Source organism: Capsicum annuum, chromosome 5 (assembly GCF_002878395.1).
Source record: "Capsicum annuum cultivar UCD-10X-F1 chromosome 5, UCD10Xv1.1, whole genome shotgun sequence".
NCBI lineage: Eukaryota > Viridiplantae > Streptophyta > Magnoliopsida > Solanales > Solanaceae > Capsicum > Capsicum annuum.
The window spans coordinates 31,049,488-31,073,146 of NC_061115.1; the positions used below are offsets into that span (position 1 = coordinate 31,049,488).

The 23,659-nt window shown below is 29.5% G+C and overlaps 2 protein-coding genes and 1 pseudogene across 4 annotated transcripts; all 3 read left to right on the forward strand.

Annotated features, from left to right (window-relative positions):
- LOC107871740 (probable calcium-binding protein CML25) lies at nucleotides 1–1,389 on the forward strand (the record flags this gene model as incomplete). The annotated part of the gene is made up of 2 exons (XM_016718631.2): nucleotides 1–87; nucleotides 1,159–1,389. Coding segments are annotated over 2 exons (318 nt in total), but the record flags the coding sequence as incomplete, so codon positions are not given.
- Nucleotides 1,390–13,655: 12,266 nt separating this feature from the next.
- Nucleotides 13,656–17,141, forward strand: LOC107870559. Of its 3 annotated transcripts, none has more exons than XR_007055505.1 (6): nucleotides 13,656–15,093; nucleotides 15,261–15,365; nucleotides 15,748–15,849; nucleotides 16,134–16,189; nucleotides 16,335–16,427; nucleotides 17,009–17,141. XR_007055505.1 is itself a non-coding variant. In XM_047412648.1 (5 exons), the coding sequence occupies exons 2-5, from the start codon at nucleotides 15,345–15,347 to the stop codon at nucleotides 17,014–17,016; spliced, it is 231 nt and encodes a 76-aa protein (XP_047268604.1). In that variant the 5' UTR covers nucleotides 13,657–15,093; nucleotides 15,261–15,344; the 3' UTR covers nucleotides 17,017–17,141. The 3 variants fall into 3 exon arrangements, 1 of the variants encoding a protein (XP_047268604.1); XR_007055504.1 differs by lacking the exon at nucleotides 17,009–17,141 and adding an exon at nucleotides 16,547–16,595; XM_047412648.1 differs by lacking the exon at nucleotides 15,748–15,849 and having other exon boundaries at nucleotides 13,657–15,093; nucleotides 16,124–16,232.
- Nucleotides 17,142–17,158: 17 nt separating this feature from the next.
- On the forward strand, nucleotides 17,159–19,186 carry LOC107871741 (annotated as a pseudogene).
- The last annotated feature ends 4,473 nt before the right edge of the window (nucleotides 19,187–23,659 follow it).

Here is a 23,659-nt window from a genome sequence, read left to right on the forward strand (position 1 = left end):
ATACGCAAAGTGGACTCGAATGGAGATGGGTTCATTGATTTGCAAGAATTTATTGAGCTCAATACCAATGATATCGATTCTGATGAGGTATGTTTTTTAAAAAAAAAAAAAAAAAAATTAATAATGGTATAATTAATTTTTTTAATTTGACACCACATTTTTGTCCGTTGTAAAAAATAAAATAAATTAGTAGGGCACTTTTTGTTTATTTGAAAATTATTTAATCATAATGTTCTTAATTTGTTTCTATTAAGAGCTACTAATGGTTTTTGATTAGATATAAAATTTATCCGTCCAAATTGTTTCTTGTTTTCATTTCTCCATATTTGAACTATCTAAACTTTGATCAATATTTTAAAATTTATAATTTTTATTATATTAATATGAGAAAAACTACTATTATGAAATCAAACAGGAATAGGCAATACAATAAATAAAAGAAAACAAGAAGAACATACAGATTTTACGTGGAAACTCTAGACGAGGAAAACCACGGGCAGGAGAGGAGAGATATTCATTATATCGGAGAAGAGTACAAGGAGGAGCCGAAATCTCAATAACACAAGAAAAATCATCAAAAGCCAACCCTATAAATTGGACTTATATAAAACATGCGTACAAGGAAATTCTAAGCCCAAAAACATACAAGTCCATACCCTCCGCTACTGCCACAGACCCCTAAAAATTCTCGTAATTACAGTTTTATCAACATGGGTCGCACCGCGATTTTTTTGGGACCGAATCAATAAAATTCGGATCACAAACCCTAACATTTACACTTATAATACTCTATTTTGAATATCTAAATTATAATTTTAAAATATTTTATTGATCTGATCTAATGTAGCTTCAAAAATTAGACAACGTAATCTTTAAAAAAAAAAAAAGCCACTTATTTAAGACAGAGAGAGTACTACTTTTTAAAATGTTGAGAGAAAAGAGAAAGTATCATATAAATTGAATGAAATAGATGGATTAATAGTTTAGCATAAAGAAGTTATTTGGCATTTTACAGAACCTATGTTTCACTTATGCTATAATATTTTATTGTAGTTAATTGTGAAAAAGAATGAAGTATTTTAGTTTAAAAATAATTTAATTGTCAAATTAATTATTTTGCACATAATAATTCACTCGGCTTTTTATGACATGTTTAAGGTATTGGAAAACTTTGACGACTCATTTTCGGTGTTTGACATGGACAAAAACGGATCGATCTCCGCTGAGGAGCTACAAAGGGTTATCCAGAGCCTCGGAGAGGATTGCTCGTTGGCGGAATGCCGGAAAATTATTAGTGGTGTTGATTGTGATGGTGATGGAATGATCAACTTCGAGGAGTTTAAGATTATGATGGTAAAAGGTTCTCATTTGGATGCAACGATTGTGTAAATTCAATTAGATTCTTTTACGCTTTCTTTAAATTCATATATTTTATTTAAGAAGTACGTAGTAGGATTTCAAACGTTATTTAGAAAAAAAATAAAAAAGGAGGACTTAGTAGTTATTTTCATTGTCGGAAAATCGCTAATTTCCAATGAAATTTTTTGATGGAATTTGTCGAAATTTGGCTTGTCGATAACATTTTTGACTGGCTTTTTGTCACAAATTTCTTATCGATGAGCCAAATTTTGACTTGATGTCTCTCGAAATTCAGTAATTTTTTGATAGTTCTTTTTTATTTTAAATTTGTTATTTTTAGAATTTCGTATATGTAGTTCCAAGTTATGGAATGATGAACAAATGAAATTATAGAGGATTTAAAGAATTGATAGTTGATTATTGGAACTCCATTTTATGAATATTATTGTGTTTAATGATAATTGGGGAGGTATGTATGGTTTTAAATTTTCGTTTCCATATTGGCATTTCTAATTATTTCAATTGTTTAGACCAATATACTGAGGTTTCATATGATAATGGTCATATATACTTGCTCCTTTATTCACTTTTATTTGTATTTCATTTTTAGAGAGTTAAACTACAAGAACATTGATCAATATTTTAAAATATATTTATTCATCACAGTAAGTGCCTGTTTGAGATTGCTTATTTTCGTTCAAAACAACTTAGTTTGAGGGGAAAAAATACCTTTTTTTCAAGAAGTATATTTGGTAAACTTGCAAAAGTGCTTTAAAAAAATGCAAGTAGTTTTTCTATTTCTGGAAAGAATCAGAAAATTTCTGCTTTTAAAAAAAAATAAAAGCAGAAATAGAAAATTATTTTTTTTATGACAAAAATATCTCTGTCACACACACACACAAAAACAAAATATATATATATATATATATATATATATATATATATACATATTATATATACTTATATATAAGAGAGAATAATAAATTTTGGTAGTCCTCACAAGGCTACTTTAGTAATTTCAATTAATTTATTAATCTACTAAAATTATGGCATGTAGTTGATAAAGATAAAAACATTTTATTTCTTTGCTTGCCAAATGAGACTTTATATGTGGTGTGTCATGATATGAGAAACAATTGAGTTTTTTCTTGAATTTTAATTGTTTAACTAACTTAAAAAAAATAGAAAATATGAAGGAAATTACAAAGTGAAGAATCAAATTATTACTACAATATATAAGAGAGAATATTTCATTTTGGTAGTCCTCACATGAAGATCTCATCCATTTTAGTAAATTTAAACAATTACATGAGCTATTAAAATGCTATACAAAACATAATGAATCATAAAGAAGTGATAGAGACACTAGAAAATATCTATTTATCCAACTAAATTTAAAATTAATTCAAAATTTTGTTGTCTTCTTTTGTGTAGGATAATTATAATTTAATAAAAGATAACACTCATTTTCTTAAATACTAACAAGAAATTTGTAAAGCTTTAATAATCTTGTAAGGTTTCATCCATTGAAAAAATATCTACAAAAAATATTTTATTGAGTCAGACTTTTAATTATTTAATTCATATACTATTTTTATTCATAAATCATACAATAGTTTGTAGCATTAAATATTTTTATATTAATGAAATATTGTATTATTTTTTTTAAAAGTAAGTTAGCCAATATAAAGTTTAATTGAGAAAAAAATAATAAAATTAATTAAACATAAGACAAAAATCAATTTTGATCATTAAAGACTTTCTTTTAAAAAATTTCAGTAAAATAAAAATGAGAAAAATTTTAGTGTGTGAATTTGTTTGAAAATTAAAAGAAAACTAAAATATACTATAAGAAAAATGTTATTTTTAACTTATTAAAACTTTTACTCACCTCGTTTTAATTTTATTTGTTTGATTTTTGACTTAGCACAAAGTTAAAGAAAAAGTAACAAATATTTTTAAATTTTGTGATCTTATTAAAAATATGCAGAAATGATCAAGATATCTGTTGATCTTGTTATCGTAAACATGTCACGTGAAAAGTTGAAATTAACCCAAAAAAGAAAAGATACATTGGTTTTAAACGAACTAAAAAAATAGAACAAAAAAATGAAACAAATATACAATTTAACATTTTAAAAATATCAAAAAATAATCTAACTATACCATTAACTAATATGATGGTACAAAACAAACAAAAAGCAAATAAAGCAAAAAATGAAAAAAATACAAATATAAATATTAATATAGTTTGGGCCCGGGCTTAGCACGGGCCAAGGACACTAGTTAGTTGGGTGAATCTCAAAAATAGGTCCAAATTAGAGTGACTTTCAAATTTTAGTCCCAAATAAAAAAACTTTCTTAAAATAGTCATTATGTTATAAAATAAGAAAGAACAAAGAAGAATAGTAGAGAGAAGAGGGAGACTTCTTTATTTCTCTTGAGGGATGAGAGATCATAAGATTGTAAATACAATGAACAAAACCCCTCTATTTATAGGGAAAATTTACTCCTAGTCTGAGTAAAAGACGGATGCTCAAATCCTAATAGATATCAAAGTAGATCTTGATAGATCTTGATAGACATTCACTATAATGTAAATACATTTATAACACTCCCCCTTGAATGTCTAATTGGTAGATAATGTGCCTCGTTAAAACCTTACTAGAAAAAACCCAGTAGGAAAAAAATCTAGTGAAGGAAAAAGAGTACACATCTCTAATAATACGCATTTCGGCTGTCTCATTAAAAACCTTACAAAGAAAACCCAGTGGAAAAAAATCTTGTAAGGGAAAAAGAGTATAGCGCGTATTAACTCCCCCTAATGAGAACATCCTTGAACCTTTGCATCCCGATCTTGTGCACCATCTTCTTAAAAGTTGTAATTGGAGAAGACTTGGTGAATAAATCAGTCACATTGTCAGTTGAACTAATCTGTTGCATGTTAATATCATCATTCTTTTGTAGCTCATGTATGTAGAAAAGCTTTGGCAAAATGTGCTTCGTTCTATCTCCATTTATGAATCCTCCCTTAAGATGTGCTATGTATGCTGAATTATCTCTGTATAAAATTATGGGTAGATTGTCATATTTCACACCACATTTTCTCGAATGAGATGTATCATGGACCTCAACCATACACATTCTCGGCTTGCTTCATGAATAGCTATTATCTCAGCATTATTCGATGAAGTGGCTAGGATAGACTGCTTTGTATATCTCCAAGATATGGCAGTATCCCAACATGTGAACACATTGTATGTTTAAGACCGAGATTTATGCGGGTTAGATGAGTACCTAACATCAGCATGACCAGTAAGATCGGGACTGCAATCTTTAGAATAAAATAAACTCATGTATCTTATCCCATTTCGATGTCTCCTAGTAGGAGTAGAAATATACCTTGCTAACAAATTGAGCGAAAAGCTATATAGGGTCTTGTAGTTTTTTTTTTACAAGATACATGAGTGCACCAATTGTACTAAGATATGGTACTTCATAACCAATCCAAATTGGTATATTTCTCATTTTAGCAAATAATCTTATTGCTTTTGAAAACTCTCCAAGAGTTTCAATAATTTTCAAGCTATAAGCTTATACAATATAAGGATTATCAATAAGTTTCCCAGAAACTTTTGAATCCTTAAAGAAGTTTTCATACAATTTTGTCAAAGTGACAATATTCAACATTTTATGTGTGACATCTTTAAGTGTCTGGACTGTAAATCAAATAAGTTTTCACTTACCAAGATGCATCATTTCATGTCACTTGATAAATGTTTCTACGTCAGCATGCTTAAATTAACGTAGAATTCAGATCCTCGTAATCTTTCACAATATTGCGTCAATATTGTGTCAAAGATATTGATGATATATCTTGTTATATCGGTTCACAATGCGACATAATATTTGAGATCGCATCACTTCATTATTTTCAGGTACATGAACCTCTCATAAGGTTTCATGAAGTGGTATGTCGTAGGCTTTTCAAGAGATCATTGCCTTTTTATTATGATTAGCTCCTTATTTTTTGAGGACTATTTCATTTGAAACTGATCAGTCTACCACGCTTCACGCATGCATGGACTTGTCTTTTAGGAACACAAAATAAGAGCACTTGCGCTTAATATGAGATGCTTTCAGCATTTGACTTGAATTATCTTTTGGATGAAGATATGGTGATAATTCCTAACATATTTCATAGAGCTTATAATCTCCCACTTATGTTAGGAAAACTAACATGGATCCTCTACTTCTTTGAGAAATCCATCATTGTGAATTATGGTATATTCATTAATCATATACCGCACATCAAAATTATTAGATGGAATAATTGGTTTTCAACCTTGAACCAATTGAGGGGAAAGAAATAATCATAATTTATTGGTCTAATGCATACAAATGTTATTCCAATATATCATATTTCAGACCAATACATTAAGTTTTGTTCTCATTAACAATGGTTTAGATATTTATCGAAGACATTCAATGCTAAACCATCATCATCAAGATGAATTATCTTGATTACACAATCTGAAAATTATGCTCAATTTATATTGAACAAGTAACTTTATGAATGTCAAACGTAGGTTGACAATGAATGTACATGTGATCATCTTATTGATGCATCTTTTCAACATATCATATGATAGGTGAACAAACCCTTATTCACCTTTTATAATTTTCAGATTTGAAGGGATCCAATCCCAATATTAGTTGGTCCAACCAACTTGTCATGAGAACAAATGACATAAACAATTCTTGAAGAATCTTCTAGTTCTTCAATACATGTACATCTTCGAGATGTCACAATCATTCATATCAATTTATGAACTTTTATTCTAGTAAAATCCAAGTTTACCATGACATGTACTTTTTCTTTAGTAAATTTCAGATTTACTATTACATGAATAAATTTCAGATTTACTACTTTAGAAGTAGATTTCAAAATTATTCAACATCTTTCGGAGGTGAGTTGTGATACAATCACAATCAAGTGCACGTTTGCATTAATAATTTTCTCATTCCCCAGAAATGGAATATAATCGTGCGTTAAGCCTATCAAATTATGATAACTTATAACCTCTTTCAAGATTTTGCTACTTCAGAAGCAAATCGAGGCATACATATAATGTAGAGAATTTTTCTCTAGCATATCTTATAATCATATAAGCGTGTGAAAATATTATCACTTTTGATGATCATTATCATACTGTCCCTCTACACGTATATTCGTGCATTCAATCACTTGCCTTCTTTCAGACATATTATGTACCGCTACCACATACACCTCAAGAATGAAGTAAGTTGTCATATTTCAGACTTATCATATATTGCTACCACATTCACTTCATGGAATGGAGCATATTTAATGGGTCGAATTTCATGACTTTTCATCAAATACCCATTATTTTGCCTTAGCCATCATAATATATCAATATGGTGCATTGAGATTCAAACTCAATGTCTTATTCATATAAAGGCGTCTTAGGCATAAATCGATGGGACTTGAACCCAACATATTATCATCTCTTTTGATAATATTGTTCTTGAGAAATAAATTCAAAATATAAATGGTTCCAAACCAATTATTTTTCCTCAAATCCATCAATAATTATATTCTTAATAGTAAAAGACAGATAACATAAGAAATTACAAACCTTGAAATTACCTTTAGATTTATAATCTCACCTTATTTGGCAGAATCTCGTGTTGATAATCTAAATTAGTTAGAGACTTAAAAACTTACAGAAAATTCGTTAGTAGCAAAACAATCTCAATTATCTCAATATTATTATAAAACTAAACTTTCATAATATCAATATAGTGGCCAGATCTTGAGGCACTATTGACATGATTATGTCATCTGGCATCTCCTTTATTTTATATTAAAAAGTACTTTCAGCCATATAATTATTATTATTCTCATAAAAATTTCATGTGGATTTTTCTTCAAACACAACCAATTTAGCACGTAATAATTAGCAAGCCATTCATGTACCTTGTGTAGCTACGTACTGTACTTGCAAAATAAAAAATAAGTGAGTATCGATAAATAAGGAAAAGAAACAAAACCTGTTCGTGTTCACAAGTGTTTCAGTTACAAGTTAAACCATTGCACCGTGGTTTACGACGTATTTCATCACGAAATTTCAAAAATAAATATAACTTTATTATAAAACAAGTCTTATGGCTAAATCAACTTCTTATCATACCAAAGATTTAAACTTACCGAACAGATCTCAATTGGTAAGAGACTTCGTACAGATCTCAATTGGTAAAAGACTTCGTACTGATAACGTGTTATAAAATAAGAAAGAGCAAACAAGAATAGTAGAGAGAGAAGAGGGAGACTTCTTTATTTCTCTTGAGGGATGAGAGATCATAAGATTGTGAATACAATAAACAAAGCCCCTCTATTTATAGGAAAAATTTACTCCTAGTCTGAGTAAAAGACAGATGCTCAAATCCTAATAGATATCAAAGTAGATCTTGATAGATCTTGATAGACATTCACTATAATGTAAATACATTTATAATACTTTACCTATTAACTAATATTTCTTTGGATAAAATTACCCCTAATCAATGGAGTAAATTACATAAATGATCCTCATAATGGATAACAATTCATATTTATATCTTTCAACTTTTATTTTTTTCTCTTTTTAATTTTACTTTGTTTTTTTTTTCTTTTCTCTTTTTATTTTTATTTTTCTCAACCCTTATTTTTTTCCCTTTTTCCTCTCAACTTCTTTCTTTTTCTTTTTTATTTTATATTATTTTTATTTTTCTTTCCTTTTTTATTTTTGTTCTTTTTAGTTTTTCTCAACCCTTACTTTTTTGCTTTACACCTTTCAAAGTCTACTTTAATAAAAAAAGAAACTTTTTTTTATTTTTCTTTGATTTTTTTCTTTTTGAATTTTTCTCGACCTTTATTTTTATTTAATTTTTTTATCAACCTTTACTTTTTTCTTATTCTCTCTCAACTTCTATATTTTCTTTGATTTTTATTTTTTAAATATTTTTCTTCCTTTTCTGTAATTTTATTATTTTTGTTCTTTTCTTAGATTTCTTCCATTCAAGTTACATCTCATTAGCAAGAGTTGACATTATCACATTATAAAGGAAAGACTTATGACTATCGAACAATAAGCTATGTTTCATAGGCAAGAGTTGACACTACTACATTGTAAAGGTAAGACGTATGACTTTCAAACAACAAGTTATGTTTATGGGTAAGGGTCGACACTACCACATTGTATTTTGATTTATGAGATATCTTATAACACTTACATTAGAGGAAAGACTTAGCTCAGGGAATTTCAACCAACAAATTATACCTCACGGGCAAGAGTTGACTCTACCACGTTATTTTTTCATTTATGAGATGTTCTACAATTATTGCCTTAGAGGCAAGACTTAGCTCAAGGACTTTCAAACAACAAGTTATGTTTATGGGTAAAAGTCGACACTGCCACATTGTATTTTTATTTATGAGATATTCTTCAACTATTGTCTTAGAGGCAAAACTTAGCTCAGGGACTTTCAAACAACAAATTATGCCCCACGGGCAAAAGCTGACTCTACCATGTTATGTTTTTATTTATGAGATGTTCTACAATTATTGACTTAGAGGCAAGACTTAGCTCAAGGACTTTCAAACTACAAATTATGCCCCACAGGCAAGAGTTGACACTACCACGTTATGTTTTTCATTTATGAGAAGTTCTACAACTCTTGCCTTAGAGGCAAGAATTAGCTCAAAGACTTTCAAACTACAAATTATGCCCCACGGATAAGAGTTGACACTACCACGTTATGTCTTTATTTATGGGATGTTTTACAACTCTTGCTTTAGAGGCAAGACTTAACTCAAGGACTTTCAAATAATAAATTATGTCACACGGACAAGAGTTGACACTACCATATTATGCCTTTATTTATGAGATATTCTACAACTCTCTCCTCAGAGACACGACTTATCTCAAGAATTTTTAAAGAACTTCGTAACAACAATTTGTGCCCTTAAATTTGCTTTGATAGCAAAAAAAAGAAGATACCTTTGCAGATTATACAATATTTTATTTATTAGCAAAATATAATAGAAGTTGAGAAAAAAGAAAAAAGCTATCAAACAAAATAGAGAAATAAAAAAAAGATTGAGAAAAAAAAATCAAGAAAAAAGCGAAGAATTAAAAAAAATAGAGAAAAATAAAAATTAGAGGAAAAATGAAAATAAAGTTTGAGAAAAATGAGGGGAAAAAAGAGAACTGAAAAAAGAAAAAAAATGATCAAACAAAATAGAGAAATAAAAAAAAGAGTGAGAAAAAAAAGACAAGAAAAAAATAAAGATTAAGAAAAAAAATAAAGAATTAAAAAAATTGAGAAAATAAAAAATGGGAGGAAAAAATAAAAATAAAGTTTGAGAAAAATGAGGGAAAAAAAAGAGAACTGATAAAAATTTTAAATAAAAGAAAAATAAAGGTTAAAGTCAAATGAATTAAAAAAGGGAAAAAAAAGAAATAGATAATGCTTGAGGAAAAAAAAGAGAAAAAAATAAAGGTTGAGACAAATAAATTAAAACATGAAAATAAAATTAAAGGAAAAAATAAAAATAAAAATAATAAAAAATAGAACAATAAAATTAAAGGAAAAAATAAAAAAGCGAAAATAATAAAAAATAGAATAATAAAATTAAAGGAAAAATAAAAAGTTAAAATAATAAAAAATAAAATTTGAGAGACAAATAAGTATGGCAAGTTAAAAAAATATATTTGCGGTGTAGATGGGCAAAATGGTACTACTTTTACTATACTTAAAAAGTAAGAAAGATTATTCTTTAAAGACACTTCTTATTTGGGTCAAATATCTAAAGTCATCCATAATTGGGTCAATGACATGCAATTTCATGCTAGTTATATTATATGCTAGTTGACTGTACAAATTTAAATCACTCAACAAAGCACGGTGAAAGAATTAGTAATGTTTTTCTAAATTAGGATGTAATAATTAATTATTTAATTAATTAACTGAAATCATTAACAACGAAAATGAATAAAAGTAAGATATTGATTTAATTTTAATTGTTAATTTATATTGAGAAATAGTAGGTATTTATAAAAGTAATTTTTCTTTTTTTGTCACCATAATATACGAAAGTGTCATTGTACTAAGCAATAGGATACCCCAAAAAATACAAATTCTTCCAAATTGATAAATCAACTTAAATAGCAACAATTAATGATTCGGTATTGACAAAAGTAGTCCAATTATAATTGATGTTTTGATCTTAACTTAAAAAAGCTAATTTGAGACCAAAATCAACCTGATATTATAAAAATTAAAGTTTCCATGTGTGATACATTTTTTTTTTTGTTTGTATTATGATTGATAGTTCTTTTTATAATTGTTTATAATGAACTGGATTCGATATAAATTATAATTCTATGATAGTGTGGTATTTAGTTTAAAATCAAATTGATTTTATTGCAATATGCTTCAAAACATTTTAAAAAGAAAAAACTCAAAAGAATTGAGAAAATTTAAAAACCTAATAATCAAAAAATTGATTTTATTGTGGGAGTGTGATTTATTGGTAAGAAATTATTGTAATAAATTTGATTTGACAAATAAAACAACGTTTTTAGTCCTTAGTTATCACGTTATTTTAATTTCAGTCTCTATAATATTTGATTAACTACTTTTAACTTTTAAATATTCTGTTTAATTTGATGAGATCCGATAAACAAGAATCAAAATAATCCGTATTGTTTAATTGAAGTTTAAAAATATTTAATCGAATATTACAAGAACTGAAACTGAAATATCATATAATTTAGGAACTAAAAATATAATTCCCCTATTAATTAAACTTACATGTACATACCAATCATTAACTGAAGGAGATATAAATATCAATGATCAGAAATTTTTTTCGTAAAACTAAAATTCATAACGAAAAAATGGATCTAAAAATCTGGTGGCAAACGAATTTTAAAGAAAAAAGTTAAAGAAAGAAATGGAGAAATGCAAGGGAGGCTGACAAGTCAAAAAGGGCTGACAAGAGACATTAAAAGTACCCTAAAAGGTTGAGAGAGGAAATAAAAGTGAAACCCACACATTTTTTTATTAGAAAAAAGTATCCTTATATGCCAAGTAAGTACTTGATTTTGGTAGTCCTTACAGGGACTTTTTTGATATTTAAAATTTTCCGTACAATAAAATTATTATATATAATAAATAATAGTATTTTCTTATTACATATTTTTTATTTTCGCTCTTATTCTTTTTGTTATGACCATTTCATTTAGATTTTTATAATTGGTTTCTTCTTACCACTTGTTTGATTACTATTTAACTAAAATTTTCTTCATTTTAAATCAACAATCACTTTAATTAAAAATAAAAAATACAAGCAAACTTTTTATACAAAATTAAAGTTTGCAATGATTTTCAACTACAACTTCCGAATTGAGTAATCTATTAATGTAGTTTAATTATAATTTAATATCCTTATAGATCCTTATTAAATTAATTTATATCATAAATATCAAAATAAATTTATTTTTAGCTATAGCGAGAAAATAAATACTCACAAATTTTACGAAAATATCAATATTTTTTTTTTTTATAATCTTCATCAAAGATTAATTATTAAATATTTTAAATCATGTCAATATATAAAATCGAATTACTTGTAGCTTTTTTATATGTTCTAATTCTCTTTACTAATTACTACTGTATATAAGGGAGGATATTCTTTTTTGGTAGTCCTCATAAATTTTTTAATGTAATTAAATAGCTACACATGTTTACTTATTTTTCATACATGTTATTACATTTGTCCTCGTTTATTATTTTATGATATTTTTATTTGGGACTTTGTAATTTTTTTTAATATTCTTTTTTTATAAATCTCTTCTTGTTCCTTATTAGATTACTTATTCTTTTTTACTTATTTCTTATATTAAAAATTAATTACTATTCTTTCTTATTTATTTTAGTAAATCACGAAAGATTTATAAATTTTTTCACATTATAATTATTATTATTATCAAGTAATTAAGTAAAGTATGAATAGCTAAATTTAAATTTTTAAAACATAATTAATAAGGATAATTTCATATATTTTTCCCTTAATATATTAAATTCTTAAATTCACAAGCAAAAAGGAATTGAGAGAATACCCTTTTCTCTCTTTTTTTTTTTTTTCATTTTGCTTGATTCTTGTACTAAAAATAAAATTTTCTTTTTGCTTATTATCTTAGCAAATAAAGAAAGATTTATTATTTTCTTTCAATATTACTCTTATCACTAAGTAACTATAGAACATAATAGTTGTCAATCATATGCTTTCAAATCATAATTATTGAGACAAATAATCGAACTCCTATTAAATAACTTCTTATTAATAGGAGTACCAAATCAACAAATGTAAAATAAAGTGAAACAAATAGAGTGGACATTTATTTTTGTATATTTTAGTAAAATTTATGCAACTTTGCTCATTTTCAGAGAATTTATTATTTTTTAATAATATTTATTCTCTTTTTGAGTGTGTTTAGTACAAACATGAATTTTTCAATCAAAAATATTACTTCAATTTTTTTAAAAAATATTACTGTATTTCTTACTTATTTTCAGAGCATTTAATATTTTTTAATAATATTTATTCTCTTTTTGAGTGTGTTTAGTACAAACATGAATTTTTAATTAAAAATATTACTTCGATTTTTTTTTTAAAACATTACTGTATTTCTTACTTATTTTCTTATATTTGGTATGTAAGTAAAATATTACTTAAAAGTTATTTCTATATAATTTAGATAAATATTATGAGAGATGGGATATGAAATGACAGGGATGGAAGCTATGGTGGGGTGAAGACAAGGTGTATTGAAGAACGAATGACTCAATGAATGTGAAATATAGAATTTAACTTTTTTACTTTCACTCAGTCATTCTTTATAAGTCTAAAAAGACTTATTTTCTAGAGAAAATATTTTTTTCAACAATCTATCAAATACGATTTTTTTAAAAACATATTGAACACACCACTTATTTATTTTTAATTAAATTTTATGCCTATTCATATTTGCTAATTATCCTTCATGTTTTTTTTTTCATAAATAAAGTTCTTTAAAAATTATTTAAAAATAACGAAAAAATTTTAATAATCATAGTAGTTTACCAGATAAGACACAATCAACGTATTACTAAATTAATTTAATTATGTAATAGAAAAATGTGATTTAAGTTATATTTTTTAAAATTAAATTTTATATTCTTTATCATGAGTTTGGGCCCGGGCTTAGCACGACCTTATGCATTTGGTCTCTACTATATAGAAGAGGTGTGGAGGAATGACCAAGGGCAAAACAGTAATTTTACACTAGTAAAAATCGGTGTACCTGCACCTACCGGAGCTATGTCGTTAGCGGTTAACCTAATAATTTTTATTTTCATTTGCTTTTGGATTTTTTTTTTAATATTATTATTATTATGATTATTATATGTATGTAGATGACTGTCTGATGTTTTAGTTGATTTAGATTGAAAAATAAATGGGGTTTAATTTTTTTTTTTTGTTACATATTTAGTTTTTTCCCCCTCCATATGTGTGTTTGGTATTTTAGTAGATTTAGATAGAATAATAAGTGGGGTTTAATTTTCTTGATTGGTTTTTACATTCTGAGGAAGTTTTTAAATGTGTGTTTGATATTTTAGTAGATTTAGATGAACAAGTAAGTGGGGTTTAATTTTCTTGAACTTTTCTTTTACATTTTTAGCTATTTTTTTTTTTTCATAAATGAGTGTTTGATATTTTAGGTTGAATCTTTTTTATTTTTTAAAAATATTTTTTATATTATACTGGATTTAGATGAAAAAATAAATAAGATTTAATTTTCTTGTTTTTTTTTTTCAGACCTAGATGGACAGGAAGAGATGAAGCTCATCTATTGTATAACTGCTGTAGAAGAGAAGGCCAAGCCATAAAAGGGCGTCAAGATAGTAAAAAGAACCAACTTTATTTTTGTTGACGTTCAAAATTTTTGGACGAAAAGACCAATAATACCCCTTTAACTTCGCAATGTAGATATACTTCTCGATAAAATGGTGATACATAGATATTCTCGTCGCTGACTAATAAATGGTTTGTTTGCATAGATATTCTCGCCGCCGACTAATAAATGGTGTGTTTGCTCTAAATTTATTTTAAATATAGAGTAATATATCTACTCTAGGTCACAAAGTTGACTATAGAATGTATTACTTATATATTCTCACCATCTAAAAAATGACACATTTGCTCTAAATTTGCTATAATGCTGAATATTTCTGCTCTAGTTCGCAAAATTGATGGTGGAGTGTGTAAGTAAAGTTGCATGCAATAAATGTTTCATCAGATGAGAGCTTTTAGGATGACTGGTTGAGTGATGGAATCCACATATGTTTGCAGTTTGTTAGTACTTTTGGTGTTTGTAATTGTGTTTTCACTACAATAAATTTTTCTTCTGTGTGCTATGCTTAGCAGGTTTTCCCTAATTACCAACTTCTTAAATTGTATTTTCATCGTTTTAAATGTTATGGTTGTTACTATAGTAGTTCTACTTGGACAATTCTTCAATTGTTTCCTTGAAGATCCGATCCAAGCTTTTGGAGGGTGGTGGTGTTGACGTGACTGAATATGGACCGGATTGCACACACCTCATTTTAGATAGAACGGTTTATGTAAGTACATCTGAATGACTGATTTGCTTCACTTCTTACTTTCATTTGTAACTCAATTGTATTATTCCCTCTAAAGTATTAATTGATTTATTTATTCCAATTTTTATGTTGTTACTTAGCTATCTTACTATTATTAATGAAGCTGGGCATTAATTTTTTATGTTTAGGATGATCCCATATGTGTAGCTGCTCGACGGGATGGAAAAGTTTTAGTCACAAACTTGTGGGTTGAGCACAGTTTTGATGTGGGAATGGTTGTCGATCACCTCTCTGTGAGTTCACTGCTGAATGTCCTCATTTCATACATATGTTGTATTTATTATTTGGAAATAAATTAGATTCTGCTTATAGCTGAATGGTTGATGATAATGACTACAAGGCTTCAATTTGTAAGATAATGTGATACAAGTTTGTGATAGATTTGACATGCACATTTCTCTGAGATTTGCTTATTTTCCTCTTACGAATACCTGACGTCTGAGGCACCTGAATTGATGTCTAAGTTGTGTTCATAAATTTAGTTGTCATATGCTTTACATTTCACATGCTTTTACTTTTCCCTTTAAAATTAGACAATTTACCTCTGCCATCCCCAACCGTAATCCCCAAATACTATTTGATAATCACTCCCCAGGATATTCACTACTTTTACAGATCATGTACAGACTGATGAGGAATTTGGATGGAATCCCAGAGACTAAATCTCTAATGTTGTGCTTAACTGGATATCAGTGGCAAGACTGAAATGATATTATGGTTAGCAGATTTCAACTCTTGTTTTTTTAAAAAACATTATATATTTCTTTGCAAAGAGAATCTGAACAGTTGCATTTCAATTTAGTTCATGTGACGTTGCTATTTGGTTAATCATCTTCTTCCAGACAATGGTTGGCTTGATGGGTGCAAATTTTATAAGTATTGGCTTTTAGTTCCCTATTTTTTCTGTGGAAATTTGTGGTATATATTGTTACTAACTTTATTTTTTGGAGTTTGTCCATTTCGAAGAATCAGAAATGTTTGATTGAACCAGAATTTGGCAGGGCGTGGATGCCGTGAAGCTTCGGGTGGTACAGTTACAGATCCAAACAAAGCAATGGTACACATAAATAGTCACCTTAGCAGAAAGGAAAAAGCAAAAGGTACTCTCTTTTGACTCTTTTTTTCAACTCTTTCAGCTGGCTTCCTACACAAGATTCTTCAACATTCATGTGATAGTCACACATTTATTCACTGTCTTCCAGTTCAAAAAGCAGAGAAGAACAACAAGATTGATACAGAGGATGAAAATCTGTCTTTAGATTCCACAAGAAACTCTTTTTCTCAAGCTCTTCAAGGTACTAGAGACTCAATTTTTTTTAAGTACAAAACAATTCACCTCACATTTTGTGTAAGCGTTTTTTGTTCTTTTTTGTGGGTTTTTGGTTTGCCAAATTCATTGGAATGGAATATCAAGACCGGAGGTTTGGGTCGGGATCTCTATTGAAGAAACCAGATAGGCGAAAATCTTCTTCATTAGATCTAAACAATGTTGTGATAAATATTTGTCATTCTTCTTCTCCGCATTTTGGAGTCATGAAGAAGACTCCCATTACGACTAGCCGAGTTGGTACATTTCCAAGTCCAAGAACGCCACATTATCATCATTCCATTGTTGGGATTCAAAAAGGGTGCCATTGCATCCAGCTACTAATAGGAGGCAGGTAAATACTGCATTGCTGCCTTATAATAATGAAAGGGTATTACCTTCCAAATTGAAAGATGTAGAGAGGTGGATTTTTATCCCGGTCTTGGGATATGGTTCTGTTAGAAATTCATTACATTAGCAATAGAGGCGGCCTAAATCCAAAAACGGGCCTCTTGGTCCTCCTGGTTTAGCTTACTATTTATTGTATTCTCCTGCACCACCTGTTTTTAGGGCAGTAAATGGTGGTAATCTGTTAGCCAATTCCTCATTTTCAATCGGAGTGATGACAAATGATGGTTTGTCAATTCAATGTGGAGGCAACCTGGGCAGTGGAAACTTTCATGTGCTCACACAACTGCATGGCAAGGTCTGTTAGTGCGCATGGATGCTCTGAACTGGTCTGTTTATCGACCTTGCCTATTTCCCAAGGTACTGATTTTTCTTCTCAGTTGATTGTTTGTTTGCTTAATGTAAATAAGATGTTAACTTACTATTCATTGCACATTGATTTGCGTTGCAGCATCATAATAGTAAAATATAGCATTCTTTTAGACGATAATTCCTAGAAGAAAGAGGTAATATGCAAAAAGATTACAAATAGAGCCCATTGGTTAATAGGTTTCAATACTGAATTGTTTCTTTGGAATATTAAGACCTACATTTCCACTATTAAAAGCACAACTTACTTCTAAGGGCTCTACCAAAATGATTAACTAGCTTTTTGGCTGGAGATTCAATATCGCTGAAAGTGCACCTGTCAGAATCCAGAAATTACAGTATGTCTTCATCAAATGGACACTGGCATTCCTGGTTGGCCTTCTTATCGGAGGTGTGGCCACCCTCATTAGTCTCTCAATCGAAAATATCTCTGTACAAACTTCGCGTTGTTGTGAACTATATTGACGATGAAAGGTTGATGGCATTTAATTATTTGATGATTTGAACCTTCAATGAGTCAAATTTTAACATTTCAAATATGACTTAAAACAATTGTGTAGGTACCTTATGGGATTTGCATTTTTTGCGGGTGCTAACTTTCTGCTGACATTGGTAGCTGCCTTTCTCACTGTTTATTTTGCACCTACGACTTCTGGACCTAGAGTTTCGAAAATCAATGCTTATATCAATGGTGTAGACACTCCCATTATGTTAGGAGCAACTACACTCTTCGTTAAGGTGCGTGTATCAAAGCTGGTAATTCAGGCGCAGACATACAAGAATGTTCCAACTCTCTGATTTTTGCTAAACAATGTTGAATCTTTTCCACTTAACTTCACAGATCATTGGAAGCATTGGAGCAATTTCAACAGGAATAGATCTTGGGAAAGGAGAGCCACTAATTTATTTTGGTAATTGCATTGCTTCTTTATTAGGTCAAGGTGGATCAGACAATTACAAACTTAGCTGGCATTGGCTCCGTTATGTCAACAATGATATGGACAAGCGAGATCTCATCACATAAGGCTCATCATCAGGTGTTTGTGCTGCTTTCCATGCTCCAGTAGCTGGCGTACTATTTGCATTAGAGGAAGTCGCAACATGGTGGAGAAGTGCCCTCATCTGGAGAACTTTCTTTAGCACTGTTGTTGTCTTGGTTGTACAGGGTCTTCATGGAATATTTGCAAATCTGGTAGTTGTGGACTTTTTGGGAGAGGTGGACTTATCATGTTTGATGTGAGTGGTTTAACTGTTATTGTTGTGGACATCATCCCTGTTGTAATTATTGGAGTCATAGGTGCTCTCCTTTGGTGCCTCCTCAATCATGTCCTCCACAAGGTCCTCGGGCTCTATAATTTCATTAACGAGTAAGCTCTCTCGATTGAGTTAAACATTCCTCCATATTCCCAAGTTATAAACTGTTAGCTCTATTCTCAAACCATTTGATACAAATCGTAACTCAGCTAACCATTATACAAATTGTACCTTCTTGAACTCTAAATATGGCTGCACCTTGCACGAAGGGAAAATTATATAAGCTGCTTTTTGCCATAACTGTTTCCCTCTTCACCTCCATTTGCATGTATGGACTTCCTTTTCTTGCTAAATGCAAGCCTTGTAATTTATCCCTATCAGAGTCTTGTCCTGGCACTGGAGAGAGAGGAGCCTTCAAACAATTCAACTGCCTAAATGGTTACTACAATGATCTGGCTATTTTTATCCTTACAACAAAGGAGGATGCGATTAGAAACATTAAAGTAGATTGATTACAACATGAAAAAATGTATACGCTATTGATAGTGTATGTACCAATGTAAATAGGCAATAATCACTATGATATGTGAATGTCTTGCGAGCATCCAATAGTATGATATTTCTATGATTGTGTAAAACATACATTTGGGATCTTATGATATGTTCATTGTGATGATATTTTTAAATATTCAAATGCACTTATATATGCAACGGTTAGTTTATATTGATTTTTATATACAAGTTGATTATTAAAATTCATAGCAAAATTAGGCGTTGGGCCCATGCAAAGCACGGGCATACCTATCTAGTATATTACTATTATATATAAGAGAATAATATATTTTGGTAGTCCTCACAAGGCTACTTTAGTAATTTCAACTAATTTGTTAATCCAATAAAATTATGACATGTAGTTGATATAGAGAAATAAATAAAACTACTTTATTTCTTTACTGGTCAAATGGTACTTTGTATGTGGTGTCACAATTGGAGAAATCATTATTGAGTTGTTTTCTTGAATTTTTAATTGTTTAACTATTTTTTTTAAAAAATTACTTTTATATATAAAAGAGAATAATAAACTTTGATAGTCCTCACATGGCTACTTTAGTAATTTCAATTAATTTGTTAATCCAATAAAATTATGTCATGTAGTTGATATAGAGATATATATAAAAACTACTTTATTTCTTTACTTGCCAAATGGGACTTTGTATGTGGTGTGTCATAATTTGAGAAATCATTATTGAATTTTTTTTTCTTAAATTTTTAATTGTTTAACTAATTTTTTTCTTGAAAAAAAAGGGGAAGAAATTACAAAATGGGAAATCAAACTTTCACCAATATGGTGAGAGTTCATGCTGACAATCAACTGAATTATTTAGAGTTCCTTGTTGTTAACTAATCGATAATTTTTTTTAACTAATTGTATAAGATTATATTTATTTATGATGAACGGGGTATGATTCTCAATATTTGTTAATTACTTTTTTATGAATTGAATGAAATTTTTTTATGAATAATTTTATGTTGCTTTTGAAATTATCAATAAAATCTTTTAAATATTGAAAGCTGAAATTATTGATAAAGTTAAAAAATTAAGGTAGTGGTATCAATTAAGATCAGATTATTTTTAAAATATATTTTTTGATTAATTGAGAATTAATATTCTTAGGCATAAACTAAATATAAAGAACTAATAGATTCTCGAGGTTCATTTTGATGAATATAATTTTTTTACCCTTTAATTTAAAGTAAAACTAAGCTTAAATTACCATATTAACTAACTTAAATTCTTGCCATGTGAAATTATGAATAAAATTAAAACTTAATAAATATCCGAAGAAATATATTTTTATTTATAGCTATAAAATATATGTTCATAAACTCTTAAAAATATTAGTATTTCGCAATTTATGATCTTTATGAGCTGTAATTATTTTATATATTTAATTATATTATAATATAAAATATTAAATTACTTGAGTTTGAACCCGGGCTTAGCACGGGCCTTACAAAACTAGTATATATATAAGGGAGAATTCTTGAGTTTGGTAGTCCTCAGATAAATTTATTTTGTCCATTTTATCCCAATGACCTTACAAGCTTTCACCCATTTTAGTAAATTTGAACAATTATATGGGCTTATTGTCACGACCTAAAAATAAGGGTCGTGATGACACTTGTTGTGGCGTACCTTGACAAGTAAGTCTTTCACCCAAACTGATATAAAAAAAAGAAAAAGACAGAAATATCTTAAGGTAAGACTTGTAGAATGAAGCCGAACCATATAAGTAATCATAACAATGTGGGAAGAACTTATCCAAAATATCAATCATGCCCAAAACCAGGTGTCAATAGTGTAAGAACTACTAATACAATCTAAGAGTCAAAGACATCGAAAAAGTAACCACAAAGGAATAATAACTGTCTCCGAATACTAATAAAGAAATAACTACTATAGAAAGATAGAGGTGAACTTCGGAGGCATGAATGTCCAACCGCTACATTGGAAGTTCCAACAATCGCCCGAGTCAATCAAGCTGAGGCGCACTTGAGCTAGGACCTGCACCGAAAGGGCGCAGTAGGTAAGAGTACGGTTCACTTGTACTCAGTAGGTATCATAGGACGACCAAGCAAAGTAGTAAATAAAGCATACAAAATATATACTAAGGGCACGTCACCTGCAATCAGAAAATGTCCCACAACGGTAGTCCACACCGCTTGCACTAATAGTTATAATATGTCTCATATATATTGAAACATCACACCAAGATAGAACAAAAGTACATATTATATCATATATAAAAAGAATAAGGGGGAACATGCATATACAAGATCATCAAATACAAGTAAAAGAAGATACGACAAATACATAGATGACAAGTTAATATGCCAATGTAACACAACATAACACAATAAAGTAAGTACAATGTATATGATAATGATGATGCACGAGGTCATCGCACGATCTCCCTGAACGTTGCACAATCCCCGTATATATCTACGGAGCTAAAGCTTTCTGATGTAGGACCCATGGGGGGTTCGTTAACCCGTATACAATCCACATATCTCATATCTCCTTTCCGGCACATCCCTCGGAAGGGTTTTAAAAAGGCGTTGCCAGTGTTTCTCATATGTTGTCACAGTGGTACCGATGTTTCATGAATGAGTATGATATGAGGATGTCATGTTCAAAATCAATCACAATGAATATTTTCACAACTAATCACAATTATATTTTCACAACCGTGTGAGCCAATTTCACTAATTATTTCAGTTTCATCCACCAATTTTCACGTGTCTCGTATGCCAAATAAAATATGAATATAATCATAATACACCAATGGTACCATATTAAGAATCTTAACAACACAATACAATTATGCACATGTATTCAAGGCTATTAATAGCACATGGAACCCCACAACGTCACACATATCACATAATAACTCAATTACATCACATATATGCCCCCACACGGGCACAACACATAAATAGCCATTTTCAGGATTAGTTCCCACCCTTAACATGCATTTTGTATCATCATTTACTACCCAATCCAGTCTGAAAGAGTTAAACCATAACCTACCTCGAAAGCCGAAACCGATCCGCTACACTTGAACCTGTGACCTTTATTTTCACGAACAACATCGAAGTTTATTAAAAATATCAAATATGAAATCTACGTATCATAACAAAACCAACGACACCCATATTGACTACTTTTGGTTCGGGGTCAAAACGGACCCCCAAAATAGGTTTTAAAAAAAAAGGGGTAAAATCGAAACTTTACTTTAAAAATATGTTCCCCATATTTTTAGGAACCTACAGCTCAAAACCCACGTTAAATCGAGTCAAAAACGAGGTTCAAATCGAAGAAAAACTATTTTTGAGCGTTATCGGGTAAAATCTTTGAAATCCGGGTTAAATCAAGAATCGGAGTTATTTTGAATGAAAAATCTGCTACAATAGTGCGGATTTTTTTCTCTAAGTCCAAATGGACTTCGACGGGGTGCTCGGGATTCGTTCGGAGTCCGATATACATAAACGAACTATGCTACCATACTAAATTCAACGTTCCGGATACGTTGGGGAATTTAGATTTTCAAAAAAACATCATTTCACAAAGTTGACTCCCAAAATTCAAAATTATAATTTTCCAAATCGGGGGTCGAAATGAGATTTAAAAGTCGTAAAATCATACCAATTATGCTAACACCTTAAAATCGACATTCTGGATCTACTGACGAAGTCAAATTTTCCATCCGAGGTCGTTTCGATCAAATATGGATCCCACACCCATATTTCTAATTTTTCATCTTTTCGACCAATAGGTCGAAATGAGCTCGGGTCCACCGAGACCCGAACCAAAGGTCTACCCAACTGGAAATCGATATTTCGGAGCTGCTGGTGCAGTCCGTTTGGCCATCCGTCACATGGATCAAAAGATATCCATATAAGTCTAAAATAAGGCTATCGAAGCCATCACAAACCACAATATTGCATAAATGATACTAAAATGCATCGAAAATCATGTCAATCACTCCCATACCTCAGAAATACCATAATGCAAGTACGAGGAGGAGTAAAGCAGTCAAATCACACAAAATCACAAATTTCATCAAATTTTTAGGTCTTACACTTTTATTAAATGTCATACAAAAAGTGATATGAGTCATAAAACAAGTGATAGTGACATTATAGAGGATCTTTATCTAATCAAATTTAAAACTAATTCAAAAAATTTGTCTTCTTTTATGTGGAAATAGTAATAAGAGACATAATTTTTAGTCCTCACAAGAATTTTTTATTCATTTTATCCCTAATTAAAGCTTTATGTAACGACCTAAAAATTTGATGAAATATGTGAAATTTATAATTTTATGTGATTTGACTGTTTTTCCCTCTCCATAATTGCATTATGATATTTCTGGGGTGTGGGAGTGATTGACATGTTTTTTCGATGTAACGACCTAGAAATTTGATGAAATATGTAAAATTTGTGTTTTTATGTAATTTGACTATTTTACCCCTTTTCGTAGTTGTATTATGGTATTTCTGGGATGTGGAAGTGATTGACATGATTTTCGATGCGTTTTGGTATCATTTATGCAATATTGTGGTTTTTTATGGCTTCGATAGCCTTATTTTGGACTTATTTGGATATCTTTTGATCCGTGCGACGGA

What these genes read in the sequence shown, in the direction of transcription:
- LOC107870559 (XM_047412648.1), top strand. Translation starts at nt 15,345, where the DNA reads ATGGTTGTCGATCACCTCTCT. An exon ending in TGGTTGTCGATCACCTCTCT is followed by an intron (nt 15,366 to 16,123) that starts GTGAGTTCACTG and finishes TGATTGAACCAG; the next exon opens with AATTTGGCAGGGCGTGGATG. An exon ending in CAGAAAGGAAAAAGCAAAAG is followed by an intron (nt 16,233 to 16,334) that starts GTACTCTCTTTT and finishes ACTGTCTTCCAG; the next exon opens with TTCAAAAAGCAGAGAAGAAC.